This window comes from Malus domestica, chromosome 01 (assembly GCF_042453785.1).
Source record: "Malus domestica chromosome 01, GDT2T_hap1".
Taxonomy (NCBI): Eukaryota; Viridiplantae; Streptophyta; class Magnoliopsida; order Rosales; family Rosaceae; genus Malus; species Malus domestica.
The window spans coordinates 24,377,920-24,398,954 of NC_091661.1; the positions used below are offsets into that span (position 1 = coordinate 24,377,920).

At 36.5% G+C, this 21,035-nt stretch overlaps 3 protein-coding genes across 7 annotated transcripts; 1 reads left to right on the plus strand and 2 right to left on the minus strand.

Moving 5' to 3' along the window:
* Positions 1 to 11,323: 11,323 nt before the first annotated feature.
* Positions 11,324 to 13,863, plus strand: LOC103433927 (peptidyl-prolyl cis-trans isomerase FKBP20-1). Its single transcript, XM_008372229.4, has 6 exons — positions 11,324 to 11,501; positions 12,301 to 12,437; positions 12,577 to 12,710; positions 12,797 to 12,876; positions 13,380 to 13,472; positions 13,630 to 13,863. Exons 2-6 carry the CDS (start codon positions 12,329 to 12,331, stop codon positions 13,778 to 13,780), a joined length of 567 nt encoding a protein of 188 aa, XP_008370451.1. The 5' UTR covers positions 11,324 to 11,501; positions 12,301 to 12,328; the 3' UTR covers positions 13,781 to 13,863.
* A 402-nt stretch (positions 13,864 to 14,265) lies between these two features.
* On the minus strand, positions 14,266 to 17,606 carry LOC103433935 (E3 ubiquitin-protein ligase SDIR1). Of its 5 annotated transcripts, none has more exons than XM_008372245.4 (9): positions 17,381 to 17,606; positions 16,612 to 16,711; positions 16,222 to 16,276; positions 16,082 to 16,134; positions 15,748 to 15,976; positions 15,481 to 15,595; positions 15,267 to 15,312; positions 14,960 to 15,085; positions 14,266 to 14,620 (listed from the first exon to the last, which is right to left on the minus strand). In XM_008372245.4, exons 2-9 carry the CDS (start codon positions 16,687 to 16,689, stop codon positions 14,495 to 14,497), a joined length of 828 nt encoding a protein of 275 aa, XP_008370467.2. In that variant the 5' UTR covers positions 16,690 to 16,711; positions 17,381 to 17,606; the 3' UTR covers positions 14,266 to 14,494. The 5 variants fall into 5 exon arrangements, with proteins under 5 accessions (XP_008370467.2, XP_008370500.2, XP_008370492.2 ...); XM_008372278.4 differs by having other exon boundaries at positions 14,960 to 15,082; positions 17,381 to 17,566; XM_008372270.4 differs by having other exon boundaries at positions 16,612 to 16,714; positions 17,381 to 17,563.
* Positions 17,607 to 19,094: 1,488 nt separating this feature from the next.
* On the minus strand, positions 19,095 to 20,733 carry LOC103433970 (aspartic proteinase PCS1-like). Its single transcript, XM_008372288.4, has one exon. The coding sequence runs from the start codon at positions 20,535 to 20,537 to the stop codon at positions 19,257 to 19,259; it is 1,281 nt and encodes a 426-aa protein (XP_008370510.1). The 5' UTR covers positions 20,538 to 20,733; the 3' UTR covers positions 19,095 to 19,256.
* Between the last annotated feature and the right edge of the window lie 302 nt (positions 20,734 to 21,035).

Sequence of the window (21,035 nt, forward strand, 5' to 3'; positions counted from 1 at the left end):
AAGTTGTTCCTCATTTCATGAACATGGCATGTTTAAAGAGGGTTCTGCCTGCACCTCATTTTGCATGTACAACAATCAGAATGATCATCTGATTACAAATCCACCATGATGTGTCACGATATATATTGAACAAAACTGTCAACACCCAATTTATCGAGTTTTAGTTATAAGTTCTATTATCTCTCAAAGTTTTTTGTGGTACGTGAACTTGGATTTCAGTCATAAGTTGTATTCTAACTTATGACTAAAACCCGATGAATTATATCCTTCTAAGTTCAAAGAAAATGGGACAATAACAAAGTACATGAGTCATATACATAAATAATAATCAAGGATAATCATCATTTATCAATATGAATGAGTTCGATCGGTTGACCTTTTGTTCATGAAATAGTTAGAGACTGTTGAACGTGGAGAAATTTAATCGCTGTTGTTGGATTCCTAGCTTGTCCTAGATTTTGTTGTTTGATAGAAGACACAATTTTGAGTGGAAATGAAGCAATTGTGGCTAGGAAAAATATATTATATACACAGTCGCAGATGTAACAAGAACACAGCTAAAGATTTTCATGTTTTGGCCATGAAAGGTTGTCTGAGACATGAAATATATATGCTGTTTATTCATGAGAGGTTGATGTATCAAGAGTTCAGAGTCAGCATGAATATGTGAACACTTTTAGTCTACATGCACTTAACTTTGCAAACGAACTCGACCAATATGTATGAATACACAATGATTTTGTTGTACGAAAATAGTACACTAACATTAGGGCAGCCTCCAATGTTCAAATACTTCTACCAAACCCTAACCCTAAAATAAAATTTAAAAAAAAAAGTTACCGAATTGTTGAAATTCAATAAATTGGAAATTAGGAGTTTACCTATCAAACAAATCTCACAATGCACAAAATGCCCTAGTATTAGGGAAAAAAATTCCACTTTGTTATACCTTCGAAACAATGTATTATGTATTCAAATTGAACGTCGGAGCTACAGATACTTTGGAAAGTCAAAATATGTTTTTCTTAAGATTACACTTCTCAAACAAATGCAAAATCTAATCTGCAACTTGTTTCTGTAGATGTTAAATTAAAAGTTTAAAGTTTTGACTTCATAATTCATATCGTGGTTGTATATAATCTATATATATTTTTCTCAAACATACATGATCCATATGCATATGCATGTTGGGTGAAAAATATATATATATATATATATATATATATATATAATTAGAGCTTACAGAATTGTTCCGCAGCTTTGATTGACGTTAGAGCTTTCTTTCTTTATTTTTTATTTTTTTGAACTTTTTTTTATCAATCTTTCTTTATTTTCTTTGGTGCTGCGACCCAAGGAAGAATCAAACGGTTTTATAAATTTTAATTTTTCATCCAATAAACAAAAATTAATCTCAACTGTCCAGTCTATTTTACCATTTTTTATGTACACGTGTAGGCAGCAGATCTTCTCTCAGATGAAAACGTTGACCATTGACTAAAAAGTAGAGCACAGGAGGGACTTTTGGTCCGAGCGACCGGGGACACAGAGCTCCTATTGGGCCAACCGACACGTGTGCATGAAAAACTCAAAATTTAAATGCACAAGCAAACCGTAAAAAAGACGGCCCCACTCATGATACTGTCGCCATGTGCAGCATGTGATCGCACCCTATCCTTACAACTAATCGCAATTTGCTTTGGACATTTTATTATCTTAATTTTTTGAAGGTATGGCTTGTGGGGTTAAAAATCCGACCATTTTTAAACAAATCATTTTCCCATAAGTTAACAAATAAAAAAAATTAAATTTAATATGTTACTACTGCAAGTGGTCATTTATCACAGTAATAAAAAATTGTTAAATCTTTGCATGACGAGATGAGTTCAAACATCATCGATGATTAATCTAACAAAATATATCGTTTGACAAAAAATAAATGTTACTACTAGAAAATTGAGATGTAATTTTTAAATTAATTAATTAATAAAAACATCAATTAATATAAATGTGTATTATTGCAAAGATAAGGTAAAGTAGTTCAAGAGATTGACTACATAAAAAAATTAAAAAAATAAAGTTAAGTTTGTATCCCACTTTTAGGCCCCAATATATTCCTCTATAAGCTATAGACATAATACAAATTTCCCTTGTAATTTCACATATGATAATATATAGAATAATAGTATAGAAGAAGCCTGCATTGATAGATTTATATGGTATAACACAGTCATTTTCAACTAATTGCGTCATGAATTTAAACTCATGCTCGTTCTTAAGACTAAAACAGTCTCCCCACCCAATTTTGATTTCCTTTCATACAATTTGATAGTGATTTATAGTAAACATTAAAAATATTTTCATTACAGAATAACGTACGCGCATAGAAAACTCACACAACACGAATAATTCTTTTTTCTTTTCTTGTATACGTGAAGGGTTAAGTGACAATAATACAAGGAGAGTTCTAGAAATACAAAGAAAGTTGTAGCTGGATCGTAGAGAGTTAAAGGTGAAGCAAATGAGTAGGTGCATGCCGGTGCGTACTGAATCCACTCGAACACCAGATTGCTGCGTTCAATCAACTTTTTCCCACATCGGGTTAAGAAGGATCCGCTGATTCATCAAACCATACCTTATGATATGTCACTACAGGTGATCTCAAAGCCCTTTTTTCCGTTCATCTAGCCATACAGAAGGAAAGGGCATATGCTCGGCCCCCCAGCTCTCACGTAATGTCACATCCCCACACAGGCATTTTAGTTTACTTTAACCCCCTTAATTATGCATATGCATACCGATCGTGGGGTAAACTTTGTTGCATATACGCTTATAGTGGTTAGACAGAATTCCTCAGATACTCGTTGATAGGTGCATTCTCTTCATGTGGAAGCTCAGTCGGCTTAGTGTTGGGATTGTCAGTCGTTTTTTTGTATGTTTTAAATTCTGAATTTTGGCAAAACGATATTTTAAACCATTTCAATTTAAGAAGGAATAAATTGAACTCATATGAAGTTTTGGATCTTGAATTTAGTATGTGAATGAACCCAAAAATGCATGTGTCTTTGGCAATAAAGATGTTGGGGGATCTCAGATTTTTGTGGATCCCATGATATGGCATAAATGGTGTCAAATTCACAAATTATTAGGGATTCCATAACCCATTAATTGAGGGATAGACTTTTTTGTTTCACAGTATATAATTTCTTCATTAGAAAATTTCATAACAGTAGACACAACCATGCATATACACATGAATACTGTTTCTTTGTATACATTTTCTCAATTATTTATACATTATACATATCATGAAAAATTTCTTCATTTTTTTCGTATATGTATCATGTAGCAGGCATTGTAGCCAAAGTGATTCCTGAGATTGACATAACTTTTCACTTAGGTTCCCGAGATTTGAAATCAATAGAAATAGTCCTTAAATTTGTCCACCATTAATCATTTTGGTCAATCTGTAAAAATCTCTGTTATATAAAAAGATCAAAATGAGAAAAAGAATTTAATCAACAATGAGCCAAAATGATTGGTAAAATTGAGGATATTTTTGTTATTTTTCCATAGTTCATGAAGATTTTTCACGGAATGATCAAAATAATTGACGGCGGAAAAACTTAGGGACCAGTTCTATTAATTTTAAATATCAGGAACCAAAGTAAGGAGTTATGGCAATATCAAAGACCATTTTAACTAAAAAATCTTACGTAGCTAAATAAACGTGTTCGTTTTCTTACACTCAAATTTGAATAACCATCTCAATAAAAACATCATCAGATCGTAAAATCTTCACATTTCTGCCAAATAAGTTAACTTTTAGAAAATGCGTACGTCTAATTTGATCTTCTGAAATCTAAATATCATTTCCCGTCTCCCTCACCCATCCCTCCATAGCTCATTTTATAGCTTTGAAGCTCCACAAAGACCTTATTTTCCACAAACCCTAGATATTCACAGTTTACTGTGACAAGCTAAGTGAGATTTGATGCATTTAAGTTCCCCTCTCCCCCTCTGTTTCACTGACCTAAAAACTACTCCATGACGTTTGCTTTGGGAATCCACCACATTACCATAATATTATATTGCCACTCATCACAAATTCGATACCAAATTAAATTGTTAATTATGTAGCTTAATCAGACTTTCGTATCTTTAATGTAAAAGTAAAATGTATCTTTGAATGTTTATCTATACATATATTATAAAACCTCCCAATTTTATAATTTAGATATAAAATTAAAAACAATAATTGTGGGCCTCTCGAGGCACAGAAGGCCCAGGCGATTCCCACTGCCACACTCATCATCAACCTCCTCATTTTCTTTCCTCCATCTCCCTTTAAATACCAATCTCACTCACCGTTCCTTCCCCAAACTCACTGGCAAACCCACTGATTTTTCACTTGTGATCTTCTTTCTCTCTCTCTCTCTCTCTCTAGAAACCCAAGTAATCAGAAGCACTAAAGATACCAGCTTTTTAGAGAAATGGCTTCTGTTTCTGTACCTGCAGCTGGCGGCAGTGCTTCTACTGCAAGTGCTTCTCATCACCACCCACCTCCTTTTTACTTCGACGAGAAGTGGAAGCTGTCGAAGAAAGGAGGGTTGTCGAGATCGAGCCGTTCATCATCTTCCAGTCATCTGATGAAGAATTCATCGCAGTCGAATCGACGGTGCGCGTTTTCCAGAAAGTGTGCGAGGTTGGTGAAGGAGCAGAGAGCTCGGTTCTACATCGTGAGGCGCTGCGTCACCATGCTCATCTGCTGGCACGACTACAGAGATTCATAAACTGAGAACAAACAGAGGAGAGAGAAAGTTGCCATCTTTTGCCTCTGTTTTTGTTAGATCTTTTTGGGGTTTGATTGCTGCAGAAAAAACCCAGTTCACAATCAGTTTTTGTTCTTGAGGAAAGAGCACGAGGAGAATGATTTATACTTGTACATAAAATTTTGCTCTGTTTTTATTTGTATTTTTAATGGGGGTTAAGAATAATTTAGATTTTGAATTTTCTTTTTTTGGGCCTCTGAATCTCCAAACAAAGGAGATGAGATGGGTTCTTGATGTTAATTTCACTGCTACTATCTGAGAATTATGAGAAATATTTCAATGAAAATAGGGCTCTTGAGGTCTAATTCTTATTCTTCCTTCCTTCTTTTTAAATTATTAATTTGCCTTTGCAATTTATGGTTAAATTCTTGTGCTTTTTTAATGGTTTGGTTAATCAGTTGGTCTTGAATTTTGAGTTTGAAGAGATGGGGCAATGGTTGAAATATTATATCTATCTCAAAGAGAGGGGAGATTCCCTTCAACTGTGTTGCAGGCTTGCAGCTGATGCAATTGTGGATCTGGTGAGCTTGGCTGACGCAAGTAGGATTAATAATTCATTAAATTTGTATTTTCCTAATTTTTAATGTGAATCATGGAAGTTAGGGATTAATATAAAATTGAACAAGTTGAAAGAATGACGGTGGTTTTCACACTTCTGTTTTCTTCTTCGACCCTCGTTTCCCTTAATTTTCACGCTTGAAGATAACGAAATGGAAGAGAAAAACGTAGTTTGATAACCATATTCTTATTTTTCTTCTTACAATATGATGTTCAATTGTAAGTTACTCTAATTTACAGAGATACAACTCCGAGCTTGAATGTCGAAGAAAGTTTCAAATTCACAAGCAAGAAAACGAGCACACTAGTCTACCCAACTATTCACGTTTTTTATCATAATGCACAAAAGATGCCCTTTTCTTGCATTACAATTTCAATGTCGTACAAAATATGGTAAAAAAAGTTGTGTGCAACCAAACTAAAGGATAATGCAATCGGCTTGTCACTTCTACCTCCAATGCTTCTGCAATCAAAATGACCAATTTGTCCTAGATATTTTAGGCGTTTGACCAGTGGAGGACCACTTTGACCACTAATCTGGTATAGCTGGACAGGGGTAATCTTGGAACCTTCACCCTGGCTTCATCGTTTGTATATATTTCGGTATCCAGATTCCTCGGCTCGACATGTGAGGGAGTCTGATTACTATGCATGTGAGGGGGCATTTTCGTCAACTCAAAAGTTTACAGCTGATTTTGTTACTAATGCTACCTTGTGTTGTGCTGAGAGTTGTCCCACATCAGTGAGGGACAATGTTTGCTATGTGCTTATATGATATTGGGCTACTTCCATATTGTCAATTGGTTTTATGGTGAACCCCAATTTCATCATGGTATCAGAGCGGGTTGTCCTCGTGTGAAGCCAAATGGTCACACGCGCTTCAACTCACCCAGTTGTTGTCCACGTGTACGCTTGAAAATCCGCCACACGTGCGAGGGAGTGTTGAGAGTTGTCCCACATCGGTGAGGGACAATGTTTGCTATGTACTTATACAATCTTAGGATACTCCTATATTACCAATTAATTTCATGGTGAAACCTATTCATCATCGTGTTTCAGTTATATTGAAAAATCTCTCTTTATATTGGGAGTTTCATTTCCATGGTGATTGTGACCTCGTCATGGATCTGACCGTTCGTTAAAAAAAATGGAAGCTTTTTGAAATCTTAAAGCTCGAAATTACTAAAAAAAGTACTGTGACATTAATAATAATTTACTAAAATAAGTAAAAGCTAGAGTTAAATACCTGATTGGAGTTTGAGATTATTTTCTAGTACGTTCAGATATTTTTTTTGTATATTAAGATTTTCTGCTATTAAATTTGTAGATAGAGTTTAACCACAAAGATATAATAGTTGAAAATTATAATGTCACAAAATGCATCGATACATAGTGGAATTTTTAATGTTCGTGAGATGTGAAAACTTGAATTAGAAGGAACTGGTTATTGGTATTCGGGCACATTGATAAATTTCTCATGAAATGACATAGAAGGGAGTGGCAAGTTGGCATACTAGCTGACACGGCAGCAGCAACATCTACACATGATTCACACACTCAACGTCTTTCCTTGATAAGAAAGAAAGAAAGAAAAAAAAAACAAAGAGAGAGAACGAATATTGCTCCGAGTAGATAATTCGTAATTTTCCTTTTTAAAAAAAGCAAGAATATTGTTTTTCCTTGCGTTCCTAAACTTTTGTAGGAGTGCGCGGTCTAAATTTGATCGAGTTTATTCTAAAATTGAGGAGGAATAAACGATAATTGGTTCGATTGATTTAGTAGAAATTAACCATTGCGGAAGCTAAACCAAAACAAGCTGATTAAAGGTTTGTTTGAAAGTGTGTTCAAAATAATTGAAATCGCCTTTGATAAAAATGATTTTGGGTTCTAAAAACATTTTTAAGTACTTGAAAGAAGCACCATATATGTATTTCTTACGAAAAACACTTTTTCCAATGTCCACTTGGATTTCATAAACATTTTCACCAAAAATGCTTTTAATCATTTTAAAAGCGCTTTCAAACGAGCCCTAGTTTTAAATGATTTGTTCAATTTGGTTTGGGCGGTTCAGGTCTAAGTCTGTTTCTTTTTGGCTCCATTACTTACTGAATTGCAAAATTTACATATACATATATATATATATATATATATATTATGTATGTTGTGTTAATAATATATATAGGGTTAAATCTTCCATTAACTATGTTGTGTTAATTATGTGTCACTTAGTACTACGGTCTAGTGGTATTCTTCTTCGCTTATAAGTGAGAAGTCTTAAGCTCGATTATCGTCAAAAGCGAATTTGAACCACATTATTGCTTATTCAGATTTTTTTTTTTTTAACGCAAAGATTGAAGAGAAATGCTAAGAGACTCTTCATGAATTATTTGTCATCTCATAGATTAACGTCAATTTTTATGTCAGAATACATAAAGAGTCTCACTTTTAACCGATTTTATTTAGCTAGCATTTCTCAACTTTATATTTTGAGGTAGGGTTTTGTAAAACAGTAAGCCTAATCATAACTCGTGCATTACCGCTTCCCACGATTTTTTCCATATGCCTTTTTGCTATTTCGTAGGCTTTTCTTTTGCTCTCTATCTCCATCTCCTTCTTATTTTTTTCCTTTTATATATTTTATTTATTGTTATTTTCTATGGGTTTTGTATAATTTATACATCTATTGGTTGAGCAGGTCAAGGAGAAAGATTTGCTTTGCTAAAACGTGATCCCTTTTATGCACTTTAATTAGAGGCAATCAAACAAACAAGATCATGCTTGATTAGGGTTTTGACTGTTAATCATTGGGATTAAGCTTGGCGTGCCAAAGGATTCGAAAACGAACAAAAAAAAGGGGGAAAAAAGGATCTCGCAGTGGACTTTGGAGAGGTAATCCGAGGACCCAATAGATTCATTAAGGAAAAAGTGAGAATCAAATCTCCACACAAATCTTAACCCACTTTTTCCTTTGGATGATTAGAAATGTTAGTGGATTTTTGGATGTCTTAAACAAAATCATCCTTAACTGTAGTTTTCCCACACACACTTGATGTTGAAGTATTGTTTACTTAATGTGAAAATAGAACTACATGATATCAAAAGCTAGAGTTGTGTTAGCAGAAGTCGTTGTATGCATGTGAGTGGTTATAATCGATTTATACATTGTACGATTTGCTTGATTCAGCCATTGAGAGTCAGTACGAAATCGATTAGTAACATCATGCTAAATGTAATGCATGATAAGTATAACAGTTGTAAAATTTGTTAAGTACAATTGCTTATGCATAAGTTAATGAATGTATGTTGTATGTCGTAAATGTATTGTGAGTCCACCATGCATTAAAAACTAGGGTCCAGAGTTAGGAAGCTTGTACGAGAGATTCTTGACACTTTGCAATTACAGACACTGACCCACTCTTATCCATTTCTTTGGGGGCACCAATAAAGATTTTTCCATGCTTTGTGGTCCCATCATAGAAACCGGAAAAGGATTCTCCGGATCCTTTCCACCAAGTCCATCAAAGCCACAAATCTGGGCCTTTGAAATTTGATCTAAGGGTTACAAATAAGGGCTCACTTCAAAAGCTATAATAACTTTAGCCGTTAGATCAAATTTTAAAGGCCTAGATTTATAGCCTTTATGGACTTGGTGGAAGGAATCCGAAGATGATCCATTTCCATATAAACCATACTAAGTACTTCCTCTAGTATAACACTTGAGAGAGAAAATAATATCGACTACCATTTTCTTTTCCTGCACACACTATCGAATACATGTTGATCAGTAGTTTATATCTTTACCTTAACATAAATTATGCAACATGTGTTAGTCACTATGTGCTAGCTTAGAAATACCTTTAAATGATCGAAAACGTTTTTAGATAAAATGTTTTTTTTTGCAAAAAGCATAAGTTATGTGTGCTTCTTTTAGGAATCACTTTAAGTTTTTTTTTAGGATTTACTTGTTTTTTTACTAAAGATTGGTTTAAAAAATATACCAAAAGTAATTTCAGCTATTTTAAAAGCACTTCTAAACAAGCCATATATGTCTTTTGAAAAACAAAATAACATGCACTGAATTACTATTGTAGCATCAAGTGAAAATACGTGGTATAAAGTTAGGCCATCTCTAACCGAAGTGCTAAATATAGTCTCGTCTAGAATTATAGCCCTACAAAAAATTATTTTTAAATAAACAGTGTCAGGTTATATATATATATATATATATATCATTTTCAACCGAAATGGCTAAACATAATCTACTTAATAATTATTAATTTTAAGTTTATACTTTAAATTTACTGATTAATTTAATCAAATTACCGTATGATGTTTTTAAATCTAAATATTAAATTTGAATCAATTATTACAGCAAAAAAGCTGAACCACATAAAGGGGCTAGGCGTGGGCTACATTTAATCACCCTGATACCTTGACTTTTGAATCTTTAACCCTCCCTATTGGAGTCGGTCTTATCAACATTGTTGATTATCCTTTCCAATCTAAGCACGCAAATTATTTACCAAAATCGTAATTATCAGCCACTGGCATGGCCTTGATTGATGCGTTGGCAGAAGAAGTAGAACATTCTGGAGTGGAGCTGTGTCTAGTCAACGGTCACATCACGGAGTCCTGAACGACATGATAAGCTCTCTGGATCCTCATCCCTCGAATTTAATCAACAGGTGGCACCACGTCAACAAATAATCATCCAAATCACGCTCTGCCATTTTGGACCATTGCTCACTTGGAGCTTCATCTAGGACCCCACGATGGAAAAGGATCCTCGGATCTTTTTTCTGGGGATTTGAAGAATTTCGTAATCATGTTCGTCTATCATATATCGTGCAGTAAAAAATTATTTAAAATTTAAAATTAAATATAAATATTACTTAACAAAAAATGATCGCACAATAATGAACGGATCAAAATCCAAAACACACCCCCCCCAACACACGATCACGCGGGAACTAACCCCCTACGTGGGTCCCTGTCGTTCCATGCTTCATGCAGTTTCCACATCATCAATGTTCGAGATTTTCATGTGAACTGAAAAGGACCGGCTTTTCGGGCCGAAATATGGGTAAAAGGGCCGGCCTTTTAGTTTTCAACTGGAGCCCAACGGCTATTAATGGGCCAGTGGTCATCTTTTATTTGTACACTAATTTAAAGAAATTGACTCCATTTTGTGAAGGCTTTGGGCTTTTTCTTTCAACGCATAGTGTGGACTCAAAATGCTCTATTTGTGTTCATTTTCGATGTATCTAAGTGATATTTCTCTTTACTTATAATTTTATGTTTAGTTTTGTATATTATGAGTTTGATATCAATTATTTATAGCGTAAATAAATCATATAGCTTGTTTTTTTTTTATGGTTTTTGAAAAATGATAGCATTAGTATGTTAAATAATGAAGAGGGAATGGTGTGGATTTGCTAAAAATCTAATGATCGATTTTTATCATTATTTTTTTATATTATCTATTAGAGAATTGATTTCACACATATTAACCCACCTATTGAAAATTCTTGATTTCCCTAACTAAATGTTTGGACGAGATAAATAACATTGAAAATTTAATAAAAAACCAGAATTTATAAATTGACATGCATCAATTTCTTTATTTGGATTTATTAACATAAAATTTAGATTTTTCGCATGGACAAAGAACTAGGAAATTGGGACCACCAATTCCCATGTTTAAATTCCATGTAGACATGTGTCATTTCTAAATTTCTATGAGTGAGAGTTTAAAATAACGAATTCTGTATTCAAATTTTATTATTTTTTTATGTTAAGCAAACAAAAAAATTTACAAATCTTAAAAATAAAATCTCATCATTTCAATTCCGTCATTTTAAAATTACTTTGTAATCTTAAATTTTCTGTATTGCAGGCAAATTTGATATCATACGCACAGGCGCGTGGGATTTCAATATCATAAAAACATCGAAGTATAAAAGCCCCAAGTTTCTGCGTCGAGCACAATCTACACCAAAACGCCCATGGCCACCGAAGCTCCCGACTATACCACCCGATTTATCGTCCCCGTTTCAACCCGACAACCCAATTGCTCCACTCCGTTTTCGAAGCTCCTATATCGCGTCGAAACGGGTCAGTCCAACTCTCTCTCACACTCTCACTCCTAAAATTCAATGTTTATTTTTCTATGAATTTTTGCAGTAAAATTGGTGGATTGTAGTTAAAAACCCTAATTTGATTGGTTCAGATTCAGTTACTTGTTAATATCTGTTTAGAAGAACAAATTTTAGTGCTTTTGGGATTTTGATTTGCAGGGGTGTATTCAATTGAGAATGTGAGAATTTTAATAGATTTTTATGGAGTTTAATTGATTTGTAGATATTATATATAAAATTTTGATTCAATTCCTTGAAATCTCACGGGAAGATGTGAGATTTGTGGATGCTTAAAATACACTACGAAATCTCTTCAATTCCCTCTAATTCCTCAACTTTCTCAAATTCTTTAAAATCAATTTCTAATTGAATACGCCTGGAATGTCATAAACTTCTTTAAAATCCTAATTGAATACTCCCAGATTTTTAGGGATTTTAATAAACTATCTTAAAATTCTAATTGAATACACCTAGAATTTCAGAGATTCACTTGAAATTCTGATTGAATACCCCTAAATTTATTAAAAGAATTAAAATCCCTTAAAATTCCAATTGAATACACCCCCGTAATTGTATCTAAAACCCACTAGGGTTTTGAACTTTTGATGAATGCCTTGCAATTAATCACTAGTTAATGGTAATTTAATTCCAAAGGTAAAAACTTTTTGGAGTTTTTATTTTTATGCTCAGTAATGATGTGGATTTGCTTGTATTTTGGGAATTTTCATATCCATTTTATCATGCCATGGATTAATATTTGTATATGACATGACCAGAAAGTTGAAGATTGCAAGTGCTGCAGCCATGACTGATGCAATTGATTTATCTGGGGATGGCGGTGTTCTCAAGAAAATTGTAAGGCATGCAAAACCAGATGCAGCTACCCCGACCCAAGACCTTCCGCTCGTTGATGGTATTGACTATAATGCCGTAGCTGATTGTGTTTTTTCTGTTGTTGGTTTTGTGACAATATTTTCTGGTTAAGTTGGGTATGAAAACATTGCAACTTATCTTTAGTTGGTTAATATGATTGCATACTTTATGTTGGGCAGTTCATTATGAAGGCATTCTTGAGGAAACCGGCGAAGTCTTTGACACGACGCACGAAGATAATACAATTTTCTCATTTGAGGTTGGGAAAGGCAGTGTGATCAAGGCTTGGGATATTGCAGTGAAAACCATGAAGGTCGAAAAACACGCTTATCTTCAAGGAAATTTTGGTAGTGTTAAAAGTGTCCTGTTACATGTTTTCTCTTTTGTTGGTTGCATCAGGTTGGGGAGATTGCTAAGATCACTTGCAAGCCAGAATATGCCTATGGTAGTGCGGGTTCTCCACCAGATATTCCACCAGAGTAATGTCATTGTTCTATTTTTATGTCAAAATTGTTTTTTATGGACACTGGGAGTGCTAGTAGCTCCGTTAACTTAAAGATATATTTACGCATCGATGTACCAAAACAACACTGTCCAGACTTAATTCTTACCCAAACATGGATAGTATATGCTTATTGGCAACTATTGCATCTTAGTTTATGATATAAGAGTTATTTGGTTGGTGATCTTTGATTTCATAACTTTAAACCTAGATATATGTTGAATAGATGTAAAATTTCCGGATGCATGTTGGAAAGAAAAGTACATAAACTCCGCGTGGTAAGACTTCTCCAGGAAGAGTCTTCACACGCGAGTATATGCCAATTTGTGTGTTGAGTATTCTGGTTTACGATTGCATCCAAGTGCTTGTAACAGTCTGCTTCAATTTGCTTGGTCAATTATCTCGATTTTCTTGTCACAAATGGTCTCTTTACAATGTCCTTGGAACTAATGCATTGTATATTACAAATGAATCCTGCAGTGCAACCCTTGTATTTGAGGTGGAGTTAGTTGCTTGCAATCCTCGGAAGGGATTAAGTTTGGGTAGTGCTTCAGAGGAAAGGGCTAGGCTAGAGTAAGCTATCTACTTTCATCTTCTCCGCGACTTATATTCCAGAGATATACTGCGAGCCTTACCATCGTCATTACACTTTTTGTTGATTCTGTCGAGATCTACCAACTTTTTCATCAACAGTAGGTTTGATTGAATTTTTCATTGGTACTCACAACAGAGAGCTGAAGAAACAGAGGGAGTTAGCTGCTGCAAACAAAGAGGAAGAGAAGAAGAAGAGAGAAGAGGCGAAAGCTGCAGCTGCCGCTCGTATTCAAGCCAAGTTGGATGCCAAGAAGGGCGGAGGAAAGGGAAAAGCAAAAGCAAAATAGCACTTAGTCGCAGACTCGCATGTTTGAACGAGGTTGATCCTTCTGATCAAGTAGATTCAATAAATTGGGTTTGTTTGAATGTACTTTTAAAATGACTGAAAGCGTTTTTGGTGAAAATATTTTTAAAAACAATCCTTAATAAAAATGTTAGTAAATCCTTAAAAAACACTTAAAATGCTTCTTAGAAAAAGTACATAACTGATATTTTTTGTACAAAGCACTTAAAGTGCTTTTGATACCTAAAAATATTTTCTCTAAAAACATTTTCGATCATTTTAAAAACACATTCAAACGAGCCCTAATTTAGTTGGACTAATTTAGTTCGTGAGTCCGACTGAACAAACGATGACCTTTTCCCTGGTTTAGTGTGTGCTATAAACTTTTGCCAAACATGTTTTGGATCAATAAATCGGCCGTGGTTGGTTCACCGAAGGACTCAAGTTAGACTGGAAACTTCGATTGTTGTCCAAGTAAGGCACACTAACTTCAACAACGTCCCTCGCAACGAGTTTGCCGAAGGCAGAAAACTTTTGGAGTGCTATTTAAAATATACACAACATGCTTGTTTTGAGGGCATAATATTCAGCCATTTCCAGTGCCTATATATCAAGATAATTACAGCAATGCCAATGCTGGGCATAACCTTTGAATCGGATCCATCATGTGCCTAACTATGTAGGTGGGTACCCTACTTCTACTAGTTACACTTATGATTTAAACCCTGTAAGAGGCATCCATTCCATCTTGTCCATTTTCATGCAACCCTGATCCTGCTCGGAATTTACACACCGGGCAGGTTCCCTGCTGCTTCAGCCATGGATCAATGCAACTAGCATGGAACTGCAGCAAGCAACAGCAAAAAAACACGATAATAAAAACAAGACTCCTCGAGTCTGATTAGCTAGAGATCAACTCTTCCGATGATGTGTTTTCAGTTCACAATTTGCGTGAGTGTCACAGAGTGTCTGGTTAGGGAATGTGTGTGCGTGTGTGCAGGGTCGAGAGGAACCAGATGCATTTTGTAGTTGGAATCAATCACACATTTTGACTCGGCATCACAAGAATTTCTTTGCAAACATTTTAGCGTAGCAAAAACTCCCTAAAAATCGCAACTGAAAAATACAGGAAGATGGAAAAAATAAGCCTATGAATGTCAAAGCACTGAAAAGAGAACCGAACCTGATGCAAGCATGGAAGGCTGCGGATTAGTTCTCCCACAGTAACTTGCTCGAGGCAAACGCTACAAGTCAGTTCATCTTCCATTGCTTTTGTGCTCCCAACAGCGTCGACAGTTTCTTGCGTCTTCTGCAAAATAGATTAGAAATATACGACGGTACAGAATAAATGCAATGCTATCATATGATATGAGATAATAATGTACGCAAGTTTCTTCTGTCTGTACTCATACAAAATGAAATGCAGGAACATCTTTACTTTTGAAGGGTGAAAAATACAAAAGGAAAGAGGGGCAATATATAGTCAATACCTCAGAAGGTACTGAAGATGAAGCTTGTTGCATCGATGAAGCGCCACTGCATACAAAACAAAACCATTATAAAACAAACGTATTCGAAATGCAAAGGCTAAACAACTATGATTCAATTCTTTTTTCATTTGCCCCTAAAATCTCTCAACTCTGTTGGTCTATCTCAGTCACTCAACCAAAACAAAAACAACAACAAAAAAATTAGAGAACTTACTTTTGAGGACCCACAGCCTTGTATTTATGGACTGGAAGAGCATTTATCTCTTCCTCACTCATAGAAGAAGCTGCTGGAACATTATCGGAATCCAGAGCTCGCAAAGTTTCATAATCTGGTATGCAAAGAAGAGTATTTACCATAAACGTAAAGGCATATAAACAACTTTAAGAGAAAAATCTATGGTTTGGCTAATAAAAAATATTGATAGCCATGTATTGGGTTTCAAGATATAAAAATCATTTTAGACGGGATATAACTACCAACCTAGGTCATCAAATTCCCGGTCAAGAAGTGCAAGCTGAAGTCTGAGGCCTTGAAGGCGCCCTCTTGTTGCTAAGCTAATTGATGGTGGCATACGCAACCGCAATTCAGTATGGCCAAGAAGGCCACTGGCTGCCGCTGCATGAGCCTGTGCTTGAGCTTGAAGTTGTTGACAGGTTGCATACATCCTTAATGTTGTAGCCATCAAAAAGACACCAAGAACTAGCCACAGCTACATGCATAAGGATGTTTAAATTTCTCATATAACAACCTAACGAACAGCAACCTTGACCAGTAAAAGTAGCAAAACAATTTACATACGCTATTAAGACAATACCAGAAAATTCGGTGACATCTGGTGTGAGTTCAGTATCATGAATAGCAAGAGAACTGGCAATTTGCAAACATATAAACAGAAATCAGAACCTACTAACATAATTACAAGACTAAAAGGACAAAGGATAGGATTATAAGTACCTGTGACAAGAAAAGCAAGTGAGTTGGAATTGACAGAGCGTGGTGGATGAACACGCTGATACAAAACAACCAATATCAATATAAATTACACTAATAACTTTGCCCCCTGTTTCCCTAGACAATTTACAGAGACACTCGCCATAAATTAAACCCCATAACTCACCCTCCACCCTTGCTCTCAAGGGGGAGAAGGTGAAATTAGGCCCAAAGGGGATTAGCAACTGCGAAAAACAGCTCATATTGCATACACACTGGCCATCGATTAAACCATGAAACTCAAACCTCCACCCTTATTCTTAAGGAATAAGGTAAAATTAGAGCCAAATGCAATAGAAACTAACAACTATAGCTAAGACCATATACAAAATTTGTGAAAGACAAGAAATGTACCATTGCACGGCGCTCTGGTATGAATTCCGGGAACCCACTTTCGATATCCGCTCTGGTGCCCCGGAACACAAAACTCATGTTTGTAGAGTTCAAAAGCCTTCTGCTGAAACAATGAAGTCACTGACTTTCCAGTTCACAGAACCGAAACACGCAAAAAAAAGTATGTAAACATACATTCAGTCATTCAGTCGTCGTAACCAGTGCACAAGGCTCCCGTTTTACGCAGAGTCTGGAAGAGGTCAATGTCGGCTAACCTTACCCCTATTTATGGAGAGGCTGCTCCCAAGTCTCCAATCCGAGACCTACCGCTCATGGGCGAAGGCACTTGCCATCGCACCAAGGGCGAAGGCACTTGCCATCGCACCAAGGGCGATCTCTAATTCAAAAACAAAAAGAAGCTAGTTTGACGCAAAAAACCTTACTCAAGATTCCCAACTTACATGCAGTAAAAACTCAACTGAAATAACTAACATCCAATTAACTTCAAATTCCTGATACAAAATCACAATCAACAAAACCCTAATCCCCAAATCACCAATCAACAAATCCCTAATCTCCAAATCACATTCCCTAAACTATGCAATTAACAAAAAAATTTCTCTTTTGAGAAAGAAAAAAAAAACAGTAATTCAGGTCGCAATTGCATGCTGTGAGAGGTGAAGAATTACAGAGGCAGATTGGAAGAAGCTTTCATAATTTATGATCAAGAAAATTAAAGCGATCAGAGATTACGAGGAGACTGAGAAATGCGAGGAGATTAAAGACTTGCCGGGAAGAAACGACTTTGGATTGTTCAGATTACATGAACCGGCAGCGTTTCACGACAACGCCGTGCAAACGTTTCTTCGGTGGAAGAAAGGGAGCGAGTTGGAGTGTGCAGAGATTTGAGTCGACTCGGACGCGTTTTGCCGCGTGTACTCTGTTTGGTTAGTCTAATAAAGCTTCTTGTTTTGTCTATCGGGACTGTTTGGTTAGTCTAATAAAGAGATTAGTTCAATTACTGTTTCGTCACGACGCCGTTTGTACTCTGTTTTTCCACTTTGGAACATGGACTGTTACGTCAGGTATCACAATATAATTGAATGAAAAAAAATTTAAATTTGTATTGGCCCGTGTTCCAGCCCACTAAAAAATCTCTCCATTTCGAGATTCCACAATCAGCATCCTGTCTTAAGCGCACCGTTCCTTCTTATCCATTGGAAATTCATTTTGCCCCCTATATTTGTTCTACACCTATGATATACGGTAGTTATTCCTATTTATGAACTTTACTGGAGATGCTCTTAGTGGTACGATTTAATAATAATCATTTCACTTGTAAGTAAAAATATTTCAAGTCTGATTTTCGAGAATAGTGAGTTCTCAACTAATTTATTCCATCATCTTCATACGTAGATATATCATTGTATATAAAAAGAAAATAACAAGTAATTAGGTTGTTTATTAGGGAGAGCAAGTTCAATGTAATAGGTTCATCATCACGTGGCGTTTCAATCCAATAACATGTTATATAGAAAAATAACTTAAACGTAATATCATATTATTATATCTGAATGTCACTAAGCGACCACGTTCCATGTAAGTCTTCATATAGAATTGCCATTGCATAATTGACAAAATCACAATTCAGCCAAATAAATTGAAGTGCGAAAATTGATGTATGGTTCTATACTACAAATCAAATAAACTAATTTTTTACATTGCGGTACTCAAAGTTAGAAAGCAAATTGTGCAATCCCATGAATACTGATTGATCAGCAACTTTGTGCAGGCGTGAAATTTTTTTAAACTAATTGTTAACTCGATACGAAACGATACAAAAATAACAGATTCGAGTATTAGTCGAGTCATTATTGGATCATACGTTAATATAATGAGTATTACATGTAAACGACACAAATACAACCAATTTGTTAAGTCTAAACATTAGACATGATAATTTCATGTATAGCCCATTAAGCCGACATGAAAAGACATGAACTGTTAACGAGTCAGTCGTTACCGAGCCATTTGTTAAGAATGCGTTAAAATATCGAGTTTGACACAACATAATTAATTAAGATAATGAATATGATTAAAAAACGACACGAACATGATCTAGTTGTCTAGTCTACCCTTCATCATCCACCTGGGTCCCACAGACAATCCAAAATCACCATCGGAGTTGGAATCTTGGGAAATGGACACCGCACCCTCCTGCCCTCACTAAAAAAAAAAAAACTCATTACCCCAACAGAGATTCAGAGAATCTCACTGTAATACAAGTTTAAAATTAAACTATATGAAAACCCAAAACAGTACCCCCAAATTTATGTTAATTACCCAAATTATCCACACATGAACCCATAATATCTGAACAAAATGGGCCACCTATCTAGCACCAACACTATGTTGGCCCCCATCACGGTCCATTATATGAGAAAGACTTACCTACGTAGGATAGTATTCTAAACTAATAACATAAGGTACAGACTGCGATAGTATTTAAATCAATAACGCGACGAGTTTTAATATATTTTTTGTTATGGTGCGTTATTAATTTGAGATACCTTTACAATAACGTAGTCGAAGGGTAAGTTATTCTCGAGAATAGACCCCACCAAAGATTTGCCAGCTTAGATCCAGCAGGGGTCCCACTTAAGCACCTAGAGACCAAGCTTTTGACTTGCAAGTTCACACCTAACCTCAGCCACTCCTACCCTAGACTTCTCCAAATCAAACTCCATCCACACGTTCTGCTGATGATAGTGACCAATCACAAACGCCTCTATGCCCAGCAAGTCGGAGTTCCCATATGTGAAGCAATACACCTGATTCCCGCCCCTCACCATTCCCGGCACCCGATACAGCAGCCTTTCCCCCGAGACGCTCATCTCGGCCCCCCGAAACATCAGCGTTACTGTCGGCAACGCGGGCAGACTCGGCCGGTTCGTCGGGACTTGGAAACACAAATCGATCGCTCCTTGGAACACAAAATTCGGGTCGTTCAAAATGTTAAGAACCGGTTTGGTCTGCTGAGTGAATTCCTTTTTCAGCGCGGTGTAAACCGGACCGAGTAGGAACGTGAACTGGGTTCCCGAGTCGACCATTGTTTGACCTGCCCCGGAATGGTCCGGTACGAAAACGGACTTCGGGAGCGGTAACAACTTCCCTCCAACCCGGATCCCCTCCAGCTGGACCGTGTACGCTACCCGGTCGAAGTACGGCAATGGGGTTGAAATATGAACCAGTGGGGTGTAATTTAACGGTTTGAGCCAATCGAATTTCGCTTCCCCGAAAAGCAAAACACCGGACGAGTCGCGACCCGATATGCAGTAGGAAAATTTCGGAAATCCCATCTGTGTAACGAAGGACAATGAACCGCGGTTCATGCCCATTAACCCGGTTGTCTTCGCGTCCTCTTCAGCGTTCGAACTGGACCCGGAATCCATGCACCCGAATATGGTACCGGGTTGGGCGGACGACCCGAGATTGAAAGTTTCCCATGCGAGGTTACCTTCGATGGAGGAGGCGTCGACGTAGGAGAGAATGGAGTGGCAGAGCTTTTTCGGGTCGCAAGAAACGGGTGTGGGGAAGTCGCGGGTTCGGGTCCGGCAGACGGGGGAGGAGCAGGGGACTGGGGAGTAGGACTTGGAGGCGAGTGGGTTGAAGACAGAGTTGAAGTTGGGGGCTTTTTTGCAGCGAAGCCACGAAAGCTCGCTGCCTGTGTCGAGGACCATGGTGACTTGCTGCGGCGGAGAGCCGACGGAGAGGGAGATTGTGAGGGTGACGTTGTGGTGGAAGGAGAGCTTGTTGGTGGATTTTGGGAGGGACCCGTGTGGGAGGGTCTGTGTTTTGAGGGGCAGGATTAGAGTTTCTGGTTTTGGCTCAGAGAAACAGAGGGTGGTGAGGAGTTGAAGAAGAAGGAGGGGGAGGAGTATGGGCATTGTTTCTGGTGAAATTACGAATCGGGGAACTGAATTCGGACGGAATGTATGTTTTTTTTTTTTTTTGTTGGAGTTGGGGATTTGAACGTGTTGGTGTTGCAGGGGAGTTTGATAGAGTTTGTGGCGGGGTCTTTGTATTTGTTAGAGTTTGTGGCGGGGTCTTTGTATTTGTTGTAGGTGTGCTTGTGAATGGGGCCGAAAGGTCCGCATGAGGAGAAATTTTCCAACGTTGCCAGAATACGGGATACATCACATATCATTATAAAGTGATATTTACTTAAAAAATAAAATTTTATTTCGTTTATATAATGATATATGATGTACCATCTGTGTTTCGAGAATACTTAACAAATTTTTGCTTGCGAGTGCGTGTGAGTGTGGTGTCTTGTAAGTGCGCTCTCTCTCTCTCTCTCTATCTAAATTTGGTTTAAGATACTTATTACATGCAAATCTCATGATTATGTATTTCTACCAAATAAAAGTGAGATGGCTAAGAAA